Source organism: Electrona antarctica (assembly GCF_951216825.1).
Source record: "Electrona antarctica genome assembly, chromosome: 3".
NCBI lineage: Eukaryota > Metazoa > Chordata > Actinopteri > Myctophiformes > Myctophidae > Electrona > Electrona antarctica.
In genome coordinates, this window is record NC_136808.1 from 41738358 (window position 1) to 41753796 (window position 15439).

A 15439-nucleotide genomic window follows, 5' to 3' on the forward strand; every position below is an offset into this window, starting at 1 on the left:
AACGTATATCAATTTAATTTGTATGATAAACATAATCAACACCACATCACATTTCATTAAAGTACAAAACATTAAACAATAAAGTTATCACACATTTAGCACTGCTCTGATTGTATTTAAACAATATAAACAACGTTAAACTCACCAACATTGCAGCTGTACGGAAAGCTTGAATTATCCTCTATCTGCAAAGTGTTTGTTTCATAAATATCCACTGTAGACATAATTATTATGAGCTACTTTCTGCCTGTTTGGAAGCACTTGTTTTCAATAACGCAATGTCCTGTCTTCTGCTGCCTTCTGCATTATGTGCAATTTTGAAACAGGTGGTATGCAAGATTAAGAACGTTGAGTGATTTCCAACGAGCGCTTCCAAACTTTAACACTTGCAACACTGCAATCACCTGCACCGAATTTATTGATAGAAAGTAGTTCATATGTCTATGGTGGATTTCTTTGAAACAAACACTTGCAGATAAAGGATAATTCAAGCTTTCCGTACAGTTGCAAATTAATGTTGGTGAGTTTAACGTAGTCCTATCTAATAATTAATTGCATTTTCTATGCACTACGTGCCTACTCAAAGCGCTTACAATGATTCATTCATTCATACATTGGGAGGTGAAGCGGCAAACAGTCGACGCCAGCGTCCTCACTTCCCACACCAATGGCGGCAAGCTCACACCGACCGACTCATTGGAGGCAATGTAGGGTTCAGTGTCTGCCGGGATTCGAACCGCCGACCCATGGATCATTGGACGACCTGCTCTACCTCCTGAGCCACAGCCGCCCAATACAATCAGATAGGACTTTTCTGTTTGGATTTCTGTGCTGTCAAAGGTTGGTAATTGGTATTGCAAATCTAGTTTCCAGATATTAAAAATAGGATCTTAGAGTTGCTTGTGGCTAGCTGATATGATGGTTCTGTGTATTCTGGGGACTTCATGTATTGTCTTGGCATTATGGGTTATGTGCTATGTTGTTTTGTGCATTATGGTTATGTGTTTTCTGTTGGAACAGAGTAACAGACTGTGAAGATGAATATCCCAGAGGGGACAAATGAACAATGCATACTACCAGTAAGACGCCCGAGGGCGAGAAGCGACCTCGCCCTAAAGGAAGAGGTCACGTGCACGCATCCGCCTGGGTGACAGCAGACTGCTTGGTGAGCGCTGGCACTTTAGAATGGGGGTCAGATCAACATATCCGCCTGGGTGACAGCAGACTACTGGACAAGCGCTGGTGCTTTGGCATGGGGAGTAAGATCTTAATTTTCGGGCCTGTTGAGAACTCCAGTTTTCGCTGGCTACCGGGCCATTCCATAGGATCAACATATGGAATGTCAGAACAGGTCAGCTCTATATATATGGAGATCTAAGGGTTTGAGGTCAGATGTAGAGTTGTTGAACAATATTGATGACATCAGGGATCTCCACATATGGGCTTAATATTGATGACATGATCAGGGATCTCCATCCCTGATGATGTCACATGCTCCATCCCTGCTGTCACGTGACAGGAAATGCACGATTCCATAGTTAACTGTGACCTTCGGTCGCAACTAATCTACTATTATTATTAAAAGGTGCCAAGCCCAAGAGAACATGATGCAATTGATTGATTGATTGAAGTGTTTATTAACAGATTGGAGAATTACAGTACATTTCAAGCACAACTCAATACAAAACTGTTAAACTGTGGACGACACCAAAAATAGCCAGGGAGCCACAGGCCCAAAATGCTATCAAAAGTTCAAAACCAATTGCTTTTAGCTTGTTAACCAGTATGGAGTGGTTCACGGTGTCAAACGCCTTTGAGGTCCAGCATGACCATGCCACAGTATTTGCCAGCATCCACATTTTGTTTGATATGTGGTCGCTCAAATAGAGAATTCAAAGCAAACACCCTTGGTCTGCATGGTTGTGGCACTGGTAGCCCGTCTCCGGACCCCCCGGGTTGAGCTCCTTTGGACCCCTACGACGTAGGGTCCGGTCTCACCGGATTCAAGCGACATGGGACGCAATCTGACTTTCCCTGACTTAGCCCTGTGCTGCGGTGTGGGTGTCACGGTGACATATTCCAAACGAAGCATATGAACGCTATAGGATACAACGAACCCTCTCACCCCCCCCGCGAACGGCTCAGAAGCCGTTAAGTATTTTTAATGTTTGTACGACCGTTTTGGCAGCTCTGAAATTCTCTCTTGTTGACATCCCATTGTACCGCCTCTCGGCATCTCGGTTGGCTAGCAGCGCCTCCCTACGCGCCTCGTAGGCGCAGCTAGCCAACCGAGATGTCAACAAGGAGGGACCGAAGAGAGAATTTCAGAGCTGGCAAAACGGTCGTACAAACATTAAAAATACTTAACGGCTTCTGTGCCGTTCGGGGGGGGGTGAGAGGGTTCGTTGTATCCTATAGCGTTCATATGCTTCGTTTGGAATATGTCAGCGTGACACCCACACCGCAGCACAGGGCTAAGTCAGGGGAAATCAGATTGCATCCCATGTCGCTTGAATCCGGTGAGAAGGAACCCTACATAAAGTCATCAAAATGTCAGAAACTTTAACGTAGGGTTCCGAAAGGAGCTATGGCACTGGGTAACACAGGGTGTCACTGCTATTTCTAGAAAGGGGGAGTAGAGTAGCCAGGGGGCTTGGCAAAGAGAGAGTAGTCAGCAGCTGCATTCTTATTACTACTTTTCCTTATATTAGATAATTATATTATTATAATGACGTGGTACAATAACAGAAGTAAACAGATCTAGCCAGGAGGCGTTGCCGCGTTCCTCTACCTTGTTATCTGGTGGGTTCTTGCTAGTGTTCCTATGTGGAGCTTTGACAGTGACAGTGGCTGCTGGTGACTGCCGCTGCTGGGCCTCCAGCTGCAGCTCTGCCTGCAGACCTCGGCGGAGGTGCACCAGCCGGTATGTGAGCTTCTCATTCTCGCTGCGGAGGCTCTCCAGCTCCGGGGAGACGACGGGGACGGGGACACAGGCGATATTCAGACCTCCGTTCACCAGGCCGTCACGAAGACTCGTTATCTCCTTAGTGAGGAGCTGAATTTGGTGCTCCTGTGCGGCCAGGCGTGCAGCCATGCACTCCGCCATCTTTAAAATCTCTTGGAGAAAGAAACAAACGTCTTGATCAGCTGCGTGGGGAGAACAGCGCCCTCCTGTGTTGTTGTGGTTGTTGTTGACGACTGTGTCGCTCACATTTTAGAACCCCAAACAGTTTACATTGATGTTCTTAATTACATTCTTAAAGACCAATAACAAATTATTTAATTCATATGTCTGCCTTTTAAAATGAATTTCAACCGACAGACAATTGGCCCCGTCACCTCATCTGCAGTACCGGGTACAAACATTAGAGGGCAGTGCCACATTTTGCTGACACTATACATAAGTTGACAGTTCACCAGCATGCGCTGTCATTTCCTAGGGTAGTTTTTACCCTTTTATTTTATTTTGTTTGTTTTATTTTATTTGTTATCATGATTTACGTCAGGATAGCAACAACCAGATAAATTTCGTGTAGGCCTACTCTGGTGTCAAAAGTATTACCACATTTTGAAAACTATAACAAACTATTAATCACGATAAACCAATGATACAATTTATGTTAAAACTTAAAACGTAAAGGAGAGCAGTCTGCCTTACAACCCTAAACTACGGCAAAAGTGCCATATGTTCTCGTCGTGTAGCGTGTGATCCTGGTGTGAGGCTGTGAGGGCTCCGTTCTTTTAGCAAATCTAGAACTTCCTGTTTGAGAGCTAGCAAATTTAAGACATCCGGTTGCTTTCAGAATAAAAGCGTGGTTAATTAAATAATTATTACATTACATTATTAGTATTGTTATTACATTACAGTTATTGTGAAGACACACATTATGTTTCTGTGTAAAAATAAGTAATTAAATAAATTAAATAATAAAAAAGTTATCTAAATGGATAAATGCCCAAGTCCATGCACTGGAGTGCCCAAGTCCATTCACTGGAGTGCATGGACTTTATAAAGTGGACACTGGACAAAAATCCCTGCTATGTATCGACTAGTGTGACATACGCACATGTCCGGGGAGACCTCCTCTACAACACCACACTGTCCGCTAAGCAGCAGAGGTGTAAAAATTTAATTGGCACACCATACAGCGAGGTGAAAGGTCAAAAAACATCCCATTTCCAGACTAAAGTCAACTAAAGTGGACACTGGACAAAAATCCCTGCTATGTATCGACTAGTGTGACATACGCACATGTCCGTGGAGACCTCCTCTACAACACCACACTGTCCGCTAAGCAGCAGAGGTGTAAAACAAAAATTGGCACACCATACAGCGAGGTGAAAGGTCAAAAAATATCCCATTTCCAGACTAAAGTCAACTAAAGTGGACACTGGACAAAAATCCCTGCTATGTATCGACTAGTGTGACATACGCACATGTCCGTGGAGACCTCCTCTACAACACCACACTGTCCGCTAAGCAGCAGAGGTGTAAAACAAAAATTGGCACGCCATACAGCGAGGTGAAAGGTCAAAAAATATCCCATTTCCAGACTAAAGTCAACTAAAGTGGACACTGGACAAAAATCCCTGCTATGTATCGACTAGTGTGACATACGCACATGTCCGTAGAGACCTCCTCTACAACACCACACTGTCCGCTAAGCAGCAGAGGTGTAAAAAAAAATTGGCACGCCATACAGCGAGGTGAAACATAAAAAGATGTCCCATTTCCAGACTAAAGTCAACTAAAGTGGACACTGGACAAAAATCCCTGCTATGTATCGACTAGTGTGACATACGCACATGTCCGTGGAGACCTCCTCTACAAAAAGTGGACTAAAATACAATAGAATATAAAAGAATACAGAACCCATCAACTAGAGCTCTGAGGTGTGAATCGCCTATGATCAAAACAAACTGCGCAAAGAAACAGACAGTCAAAATCCATTTAGAATGCAAGATATCACAGAATTTAGGAAAGGACTTGTGACTTGTGTTTAATTCAATAACATTCTCAATGTCTAGTTACAATTTTTGTTTTACACCTCTGCTGCTTAGCGGACAGTGTGGTGTTGTAGAGGAGGTCTCCACGGACATGTGCGTATGTCACACTAGTCGATACATAGCAGGGATTTTTGTCCAGTGTCCACTTTAGTTGACTTTAGTCTGGAAATGGGACATTTTTTTGACCTTTCACCTCGCTGTATGGTGTGCCAATTAAATTTTTACACCTCTGCTGCTTAGCGGACAGTGTGGTGTTGTAGAGGAGGTCTCTCCGGACATGTGTGTATGTCACACTAGTCGATACATAGCAGGGATTTTTGTCCAGTGTCCACTTTAGTTGACTTTAGTCTGGAAATGGGACATTTTTTTATGTTTCACCTCGCTGTATGGCGTGCCAATTTTTGTTTTACACCTCTGCTGCTTAGCGGACAGTGTGGTGTTGTAGAGGAGGTCTCCCCGGACATGTACATATGTCACACTAGTCGATACATAGCAGGGATTTTTGTCCAGTGTCCACTTTAGTTGACTTTAGTCTGGAAATGGGACATTTTTTTATGATTCACCTCGCTGTATGGCGTGCCAATTTTTGTTTTACACCTCTGCTGCTTAGCGGAGGGTGTGGTGTTGTAGAGGAGGTCTCCCCGGACGCGTGCATATGTCACACTAGTCGAAACATAGCAGGGATTTTTGTCCAGCGTCCACTTTAGTCCACTGTAGTCTGGAAATGGGAAGTTTTTTTAAGTTTTTTTACATCTGACCTGGTGCCAATTTTTGTTTTACACCTCTGCTGCTTAGCGGACAGTGTGGTGTTGTAGAGGAGGTCTCCCCGGACGCGTGCGTATGTCACACTAGTCGAAACATAGCAGGGATTTTTGTCCAGCGTCCACTTTATAAAGTCCATGCTCTCCAGTGAATAGCATTTATCCATTTAGATAACTTTTTAATTACTTATCTTTACACAGAAACATTACTTATTACTTATTTTTACACAGAAACATAATGTGTGTCCTATAGCATCGTTTAAATGCTTAATTTATAGAGATCGTCCCCCGGAAGTCTTATATTTGCTCACTTAGATTTGCCAAAAGAACAGTGCCGGCTGTGAGCATGTAAACATTGGCTAAACATTAACCGTAACGTGTGGATTCCTGGTGGATTCACGATCGAACAGGTAATCATTCGTTTCTATTGAAACATTCTGAAGAAAGGTGAGACAGTTTTAAATAGTAAATCGTACATTTGAAAACTATTCTAGTTGTGCTTTAAGAGAAGACTGCTGTTCTGTGATGTTGTATTAGTACACATTGATTGGCTAACAACACTACAACAGCACTGCATAAAATCCAATGAAACATGTTTCTTGTAGTCTACCATTAAGCATAAACTTTGCACTACACGGAACCTGCCCTGCTCTTTTAGGACATTTGATGCAGCACCAGTTACAGCACCATGGCTGCGACTTCCAGCTTCGCCCCTCCGAAACTAGCTGACTTCATCCTGACAGAGAAGCTGGGGAGTGGGACCTATGCTACAGTTTACAAAGCCTACAGCAAGGTACTATGTAGCTCCTTTCGGAACCCTACGTTAAAGTTTCTGACATTTTGATGACTTTACGTAGGGTTCCTTATCATCGACTTCAAGCGACATGGGATGCAATCTGATTTACCCTGACTTGGGTGGGTGTCACGCTGACATATTCCAAAAGAAGCATATGAACGCTATAGGAGACAACGAACCATCTGACCCCCCCCCCCCGCGAACGGCTCAGAAGCCGTTAAGTATTTTTAATGTTTGTACGACCGTTTTGGCAGCTCTCTTCCTTCCTTCCTTGACTTCCTTATTGACATCCTATTGTACCGCCTCCATCACCGTGCCTGGCTACCTGCGACAGAGGCAGGAACGCGCAGATAGCCAGTTCCGGCGCTCTGTCGCAGGTAGCCAGTCATATCAAGGGACCTCAAAACCTACTCTAGTGAGGTCTTTAACCAAGTATTGGAGAGTCTGGATTGGTCCGATGAGCTTAAAAGCACACTTGTCGAAGAAGCTTGGCTTGGCTTCAAAACCAAATTTACATCAGTACTGAACAACATGGCTCCTTTGAGAACCACCAGGGGCAAAACCCGCTCGGAACCATGGATGAATTCGGACATACTGGCTGCAATGAAAGCCAGAGACAAAAAATGCTCTGAAGTTCTAAAATGCAAGTCAAAGCTAGCCAAGCGCTTCGACAGTGTTCGCCAAGCTCGTTTGAACAACCTTAATACACAACGAATCAAACTACGAAACAGTGTAACTGCCATGACCAAATCAGCTAAAAGTAACTTCATTAATGATAAAGCTCAGGAAAACAAAAACAATCCTCATGAGCTCTGGAAGCTACTAAACAATCAACTAAGCTATGGTCAGAAACTAAAAACCAGATTTTCGAACATAAACATCAAATCTGACAACACTCTCATCACTGACAACCTTGATGTGGCCAACTACTTGAATATCTTCTTTACAAACATAGCAACAACTCTGGTTAACAAACTGCCCTCCCACTCTGGGCTCTTTGGTGTAGAGCACATTACAACCTTCTACAAAAACCTAGGTGTTTGTAAAGACGATTTTAAACTAGTTATGGCAACAACTGATGAGATAATTAAGAAACTGAGTGCCCTCCAACCCCACAAGGCCACAGGCCATGACAACATTCCCTCCAAATTTCTCAGAGACTCAGCCATCTCTATAGCTCCAATCATCACCCACATAGTAAACCTCTCCATCAAACAGGGACAGGTCCCCCAAGATTTCAAACTGGCCAAAGTAACCCCCTTGCACAAGAAAGGGAGTAAATTAGACCCCGGCAACTACCGCCCTATTTCTATTCTTAGTTCCATCTCGAAAGTGATGGAAAAAATAGTCTATGAACAGGTTGAAAAGTATCTTGCCACTAACAAATTATTGTACGAGTTCCAATCTGGCTTCAGAACATCCCACTCCACTGACACATGCCTTCTCTATTTAAGCGACCACATCAAACAAGAGGTGGACGCTGGCAAATACTGCGGCATGGTCATGCTGGACCTCCAAAAGGCTTTTGACACCGTGAACCACTCCATACTGGTTAACAAGCTAAAAGCAATTGGTTTCGATAGCACATCAGTGAGCTGGATGCAATCCTACCTGGAGGGGAGAGAACAGATGGTGGAAGTGAACGGAACACTGTCCCCCCCCCTCCCAGTGAGCTGTGGCGTTCCACAAGGAAGCATACTAGGGCCTCTACTGTTCCTAATATATGGAAACGACATGACTTCAGCCTGTGACTGCAACTTGTTCCTGTTCGCAGATGACTCAGCACTGCTGGTCTCGGACAGGGACAAACTGCAGGTTGAAAATGCCCTCAGCTCTGAACTCGGTAGAATCTGCACCTGGCTCGCTGATAACAAACTATCTTTACACCTGGGAAAAACTGAATCCATTCTCTTTGGCTCTATTAGTAATCTCAGCAAGGCAAATGGCTTCTTGGTTAGAGTGGGTGACAATGTTATCACACGTAAAGATGAAATTACCTACCTAGGTTCCATCCTGGAGGCTAATCTTTCCGGTGATAAAATGGCCACCAACGTAATCAAAAAAGTCAACCATAGAACAAGATTCCTCTACAGGATCTCCTCACTGGTCAACAAAAACACCTTGAAGACCTTAACAGGAGCCCTTGTACAGGGTTTCTTTGACTATGCATGCACCTCCTGGTACCACAGCACCTCAAAGGCCCTTAAAACCAGGCTCCAGACTTCCCAAAACAAACTGGTCAGGCTCCTACTTGATCTAGCCCCCCGAACCCACCTCACCCCTGCCCACTTCGACAGGCTGGAATGGCTTAGGGTCGACGACAGAGTACAGCAACTTGCAATGGGTCTGGTCCACAAGATTCGATACACCACCAAGATACCCATGTACCTGTCTAGATACTTCCTTAATGTTAACGAAGTCCACACCCACAACACCAGAGGGAGTGCAACGAACCATGTACAACCCAGATTCGGCACAAACAAGGGACTAAATTCTTTTCGCTCCTATGCCACCAAAATGTGGAACGCCCTACCAACTGTCATTAAGACATGCGAATCCCTTGACTCCTTCAAAACCGCTCTCAAAGGGCACCTACGGATGGCTGCAATTCGAAACTGGCCCCCGTAAAATCTGAATCCCCCCCCCGCCCCCCCCTTTTTTCCCCTCACTGTATATATTTCTTTTCCCTTTTTACCTCCTTTTTGATGAATTCCTGTTCTGTCTATAGAAGTGTCTATTTGTACGTCTCTAAATGTTTTGATGATTTGAACATGGTGGACCCTGTTGGAAACAAGTGTAACGCTTAATTGGGTCGTCCACTCACAGTTAACAGCCTTTGTATTGAGTTTGTGCTTGAAATGTACTGTAATTCTGCAAACTGTTAATAAATTCTTCAATCAATCAATCAATCAAAGCTTAGGGTCGGCGACAGAGTACAGCATCTTGCAATGGGTCTGGTCCACAAGATTCGATACTCCACCAAGATACCCATGTACCTGTGTAGATACTTCCTTAATGTTAACGAAGTCCACACCCACAACACCAGAGGGAGTGCAACGAACCATGTTCAACCCAGATTCGGCACAAACAAGGGACTAAATTCTTTTCGCTCCTATGCCACCAAAATGTGGAACGCCCTACCAACAGTCATTAAGACATGCGAATCCCTTGACTCCTTCAAAACCGCTCTCAAAGGGCACCTACGGATAGCTGCAATTCGAAACTGGCCCCCGTAAAATCTGAAACCCCCCCCCCCCTTTTCCCCTCACTGTATATGTTTCTTTTCCCTTTTTACCTCCATTATGATGAATTCCTGTACTGTTCTTTGTCTATATAGAAGTGTCTATTTGTACGTCTCTAAATGTTTTGATGAATTGAACATGGTGGACCCTGTTGTAAACAAGTGTAATGCTTAATTGGGTCGTCCACTCACAGTTAACAGCCTTTGTATTGAGTTTGTGCTTGAAATGTACTGTAATTCTGCAAACTGTTAATACAATTTTCAATCAATCAATCAAAAACACTACAGCAAGGTACTATGCTTACAAAGCCTACTACAGCAAGGTACTATGCTACAGTTTACAAAGCCTACAGCAAGGTACTATGCTACAGATTACAAAGCCTACAGCAAGGTACTATGCTACAGATTACAAAGCCTACAGCAAGGTACTATGCTACTGATTACAAAGCCTACAGTACTGGTGTTTACAGCCTAAAAAGGCTACGTGAAAGGTAGACCTACTAGTGTAAGTGACAGTCTACTAACTGGTGTTACAGTCTTCTTACTACATAGCCTACAGAAAGAGACCTACTGGTGTCACAGTCTACAAAGCCACGTCGTATGTTTTTTCTCTGCATGCCTGTTGCTGAATAAAAGTTTTGGAGCATCTTAAAGTGAGTTGCGAGCCCTGCCCCCTGCTTAATATTATGTTGACTGTTTCTACAGTTTTGGCTCAGCACCAGTGGAGGATGTGTGTTACATATCTTACTCTGACTGACTACTACTACTTATATTAAATGTTAACATTTTTCTTTTGCTTTGTTTTTTTGCCCTTTTAACTAGTTTTTTTCCCTTTAAAGTTGTTTGCATTTGTTGATTTATTTAATCTCTGTTCTGTCGTATTTCACTATTTTGTTCTGCTTCCAAATTGTGTCTTGTAAGCCCAAACCACACAAGTCGCAACTCCTTGCAACTAGTCGCAAAACAAAACCGTTTTAAACATACCAATGCAACTCCTAAGTCATTTACAGAGTCGACTGTAATCGATGCAGAAAGCATCAAAGCTGGAGGGGGAGAGAAATTTCTCGCGTTCAGTCCGTGTGTTATTGTATTTCTGTTTGTTTTCCATTTCTTCCATTGGGGATAATGGTTGCAACTTGCAAGGCGTTGCGTGGCGAATCTTTAGTGTGATATAGAATAGAGTCAATAGACCAGGGGTCCTCAACTAGAAATGCTGAAGGTCCACAAATATTTTTTGAATAAGACCATGGTCCAGTCTCATGCGCACGCAAAAAAAATTGCGGGCCACGTGGGCCCCACGGGGTGGGGCTGCCCCCCTCGCCCCCCACCCCTAGAAACAACTATGCCTGTTTAGTACAGTCAAACCAAGCTTATACAAATCGGGTCCCATCCAACCAACCAATACTGGGGAGCAGAGTATGAAAATATTTTTTTTATATAATATTCATTATTCACCTCCAAAAATCCAATTTTGTTCATTCAACTGAATGTCTGAATGTGTCCCCATTATGTGCCCCCATTATGTGAATGTGCCCCATTAACAGCTAGTGAGCCAGTCAGCGCAACATTGTCATCATGACATGCCGGCCCATAATACACAGGCACACACACGCACACACACAATCAGTCGGTCCACATTCAGAGCGTTAATTGCGTTGCGGAGAATTCAACTCGCGGTCGCGGTGACTTTTTCTCTTTATTCTATCATTTCTCCAGGGTCCGCACAGAGGTGTGCTGCGGTCCGGTCGTGGACCGCGGTCCGCCTGTTGAGGACCACTGCAATAGACCATAATATTTTGACACTTTTCACATCCATTGCAAATATTTTATACAATGTTGAAACGAAAAGAAAAAGAGTAAAATAAAGAGCCCAGTTTAGCCCATAGCTGCAACTGACGTCCAGGTGTTGACTGTCTGTGTCCTTGTAGGGGGACAGTAGAGAAGCGGTGGCAGTGAAGGTGGTTGGGAAGAAGACTTTAAACAAGGCTTCTATGGAGAACCTGCTGACAGAGATCGAGATCCTCAAGACGGTGCGGCACCCTCACATAGTCCAGTTGAAGGACTTCCAGGTCAGCAGATAGTGAAGTGTGTGGAAGCCTAAAACCGAAGTCCAACATCACTCATCAAATAGGTCTACACACACTTATTTGAACAAAAATAATTTAGGATGGGTGGGTTCAGTGGATGGATGATGAGTGGAGGATGCCCACTGCTCCTAATATTTAATATTAGGAGCAGTGGGCTGACACTGACCAGCTCCCAGGGACAGGAGGAGCATGTCGATAACATGTGCTTTTGGTCATTCTAGTTATTTGTGTAGCTATAAGTAACTGAAGCATTTCCTGCTCCTCTCAGTGGGACAGTGAAAACATCTATCTCATTCTGGAGTGGTGCTCTGGAGGAGACCTCTCTAGGTTCATCCGCAGCAGAAGGCTGTTGCCGGAGAGCGTGGCACGACGCTTTCTTCAGCAGATAGGTGAGATGAACTGTTAGGCTTAAACCAGTGTTCATTGCTTAGCCAACATACAACTCTGAGCAAAAGTATATAATATTATCCTATACCCGGTTCGAATCTGTCCCAAGGAACTTTACTGTTGTATGTCATCCCCCCACCCCTCTCTCTCTCTCTCACCTTTTAAGATAATGAATAATTAAGTGATGATAATGAATAATTAAGTAATTATTGTCCAATACTGGTAATATGACTTAATTTTAAACTAAGTACTTGATCATTTCGATAAAAATAACGAAGAATAAATGTTTCTTGGTTTTCGTTTGTCTTTAATGTGAAATTACTTTTTTTCCCTCTCTTTTCAGTTTCTTTTATGTTGAATTTCTATTGTTTTGTTTTTAGCTTTGTTTCTCTGTTTTGTATTTGTGTTGTTGTTCCCTCTGCCTCTCTTCCCCAAAAGGACCACAATGGAAACAATCCTTCGGGCTTTCTTCTGTACTATTTATCCTTCATATCATATCACAGCTTCATTAATTATATGGTTAATTTTTGTTGTTTCTGTTTTCTGTTCCCTTCTAACAGCTATTGCCCTCCAGTATCTTCATGAGAGGAACATCTCTCACCTGGACCTGAAACCACAGAACATACTGCTCAGTGGCTCTGTCCTCAAACTAGCAGGTGAATACATCATGCTAATGGCCCCTACACACTAGGAGTTTTAAAGTTGTCGGCGAGTCATCAGATCGTTATGTATTTCACACTGCAGAAATCTTTTTCTAAAATCGTCTGTCATTATATCGTTGTGGCTTTCACACTAAACGATTTGTTGCAGACTAGGCATCACACACTGCAAGAGTTCACCAAGATGCGATCCAGACCCGTTATTCATTTGTTTTTATTTTATTCCTTTTTACATCTCACACACGTGCAGGATGCCGTGATACGAGCGCGAAACCGACACAGAGGACGCCTCTCTCTCTCTCTCTCTCTCTCTCTCTCTCTCTCTCTCTCTCTCTCTCTCTCTCTCTCTCTCTCTCTGTGCATGCCACACACACAGGAATAGCCAGGCTACACAGCAAAATGTTTGTGACAGCGTGTAGTGTAAATCTTGATTTTCATGAAATAACTCTGTCTCTCTCCACACACACACACACACACACACACACAGAGAGATAAAGAGAGCGCACGAGGTCTAAAAGTTTGCTCCGATGCGGTTTTATTAACATTATTCAAGTGAAATGAGTTGGTTATGGACTATTTAACAGCAACATTGGGCTAATATGGCTACCATGTACGACACAGGACAGGGATTTACCCAAGGAATAAAGGTTATATATTATCATCTGATCATCTATATCGATACAGTCCACACGACACGACAGACGGACAGCAGTGCTGTGAGCAGTGAGCACAGCTGTCCTGTGCTCTCATTGGCTGTAATACAGGACTTCTCTGGACGCGATCGCAACCCATTTCATACTGTACGATGTCCAGTCGGCGACAGAGCCAAATATCAACCCTGCTTGATATTCGGAAAGCTCGGGAAGGCGTCGGCGAGCGCTTTTATCGGCGCTATATCTTCTCACAGAGCCTTTCACACACGGCGATCAAAACCTCAGATCAGGAGTTTTGTCGGCGAGCGCCAAAAATGGTCCCCGACAGCATAATCGGAGCAAATATCGTGCAGTGTGTACGAGCCATTAGTCACACTGTCCTCCAGAGCCAGATTTATTCTGCTTATTAATACAAAGTACAAACACAAAGATGACCTACTTGCCCTGATGAAGCGTGTTGGCTTTAAAAACTTTTAGATTGTATGCCCTCTTCTCTGTTATTTTCCGAGTGCTCGGGTCTCTCCTCTTCTTCAAGTTTTGGTTCCCGTTGATCCTAAAAGCACCAATCTACATTTTTATTTAACTCAACCTGTAACTTACTGCATTGATCACCTGGTTGTTCTCTCTCTCTCACAAACACAAGCATATTTGCACGAGGCTGGTAGGGCTGTCACGATCATGTCATTTTACTTGACGATTAATTGTCACACAAACAATTTGCAATTAACGATTTAATTGTGCTTTTGCCGTTGAACATATGAACATCTATTCTAAATACAAACATTACATTTCTGTTTGGCTTTTAGGCTTCGTAAAAAAAAAGTTGCACGGGGCAGATGTGGCAAATAGCTTAAATGTACAAAGAAAGGACTGACATATTTAATAACTTTGTACTTTCACAATTGTTTAAAAGTAGTGGAAATAGCAGATCTACAATCTTTTTCAACACAACGATTGACAATTTAGATGATTATGCAATAAAGAAATTGTGATTATCTCAAATAATTGTGATTGGGCGATTGTGCAGTGTGACAGATGCCTCAACCATGAGATCACAGCCATGCCAGGTGCTGCTGCTGTTCTTGGAAAAGGAGAGCTGTGTTGGCTCTCGTGTCTGTGATGTTTTCACAGCATAATGAAGTATTCTCAGACTCGATGAAGACACTTAGTTAATCGTGCACTGCTGCTCATCATAAATAAACAGAGATCAGGTATACAGTACATCAATAGATACTGTGTGGTACAAATACAGCGATACAACATGACAAAAGACATTAGCAGACAATTAAATCTAAAGTGCTTTTACATTATCTAGATTGAATTGGTGTTTCCTCAAGATTAGATTGTACCCTCTTAACCCATTAAAACCGAGGACGATTCTACAAATGCCTTCTAATCAGTCATTCTCAAACATATTTATGTCAACACTTTCAAGTAGATGTACAAGCTTGTAGCGTGACATTTCGGGGAAAAAATAAACGCTAGTCTTATCTTCTGGGAATCCCTGGCACAAAACCTGTTCAAATGGGGGGTCTGCGGCCAAAAATATACATTTGGGGTCCTTGACATGAAAAGGTTTGAGAACCACTGGTGCACAGAATTAATTGGAATGTTACTCTTACTCAGTAATAACTTGGTTAATATCTACCCTCTCTGTGTGCTTTTAGACTTTGGCTTTGCCCAGTACATGTCACCGTGGGATGAGCAATGCGTGTTGAGAGGCTCTCCTCTGTACATGGCTCCTGAGATGGTGTGCAGGAGGCAGTATGACTCCAGAGCAGACCTCTGGTCAGTAGGAGTCATTCTCTATGGTGAGTCAGTGCTGCGCTTCTCTTACACTGGTTCCCA

General features: G+C 43.3%; 2 protein-coding genes across 5 annotated transcripts in view; one reads left to right on the forward strand and one right to left on the reverse strand.

Moving 5' to 3' along the window:
* The window catches only part of tars3 (threonyl-tRNA synthetase 3), a 30798-nt gene extending 27655 nt beyond the window's left edge, over window positions 1-3143 (reverse strand). Inside the window, exon 1 of the mRNA XM_079496535.1 lies at window positions 2792-3143. Within this exon, the coding sequence (XP_079352661.1) occupies window positions 2792-3106 (315 nt within the window). The 5' untranslated portion in view covers window positions 3107-3143. The remainder of the gene's footprint in view (window positions 1-2791) is intronic.
* A 513-nt stretch (window positions 3144-3656) lies between these two features.
* ulk3 (unc-51 like kinase 3) overlaps window positions 3657-15439 on the forward strand; it is a 32080-nt gene continuing 20297 nt past the window's right edge. Inside the window, exons 1-7 of one of the 4 annotated variants that reach the window (XM_079497764.1) lie at window positions 3657-3720; window positions 6105-6178; window positions 6427-6561; window positions 11734-11874; window positions 12161-12281; window positions 12840-12935; window positions 15259-15402. In XM_079497764.1, the coding sequence (XP_079353890.1) occupies window positions 6457-6561; window positions 11734-11874; window positions 12161-12281; window positions 12840-12935; window positions 15259-15402 (607 nt within the window). In that variant the 5' untranslated portion in view covers window positions 3657-3720; window positions 6105-6178; window positions 6427-6456. Of the gene's footprint in view, window positions 3721-6104; window positions 6179-6426; window positions 6562-10137; window positions 10163-10205; window positions 10231-11733; window positions 11875-12160; window positions 12282-12839; window positions 12936-15258; window positions 15403-15439 lie in introns of those variants that run through there. The other 3 variants (XM_079497763.1, XM_079497765.1, XM_079497766.1) reach the window with 3 other exon arrangements.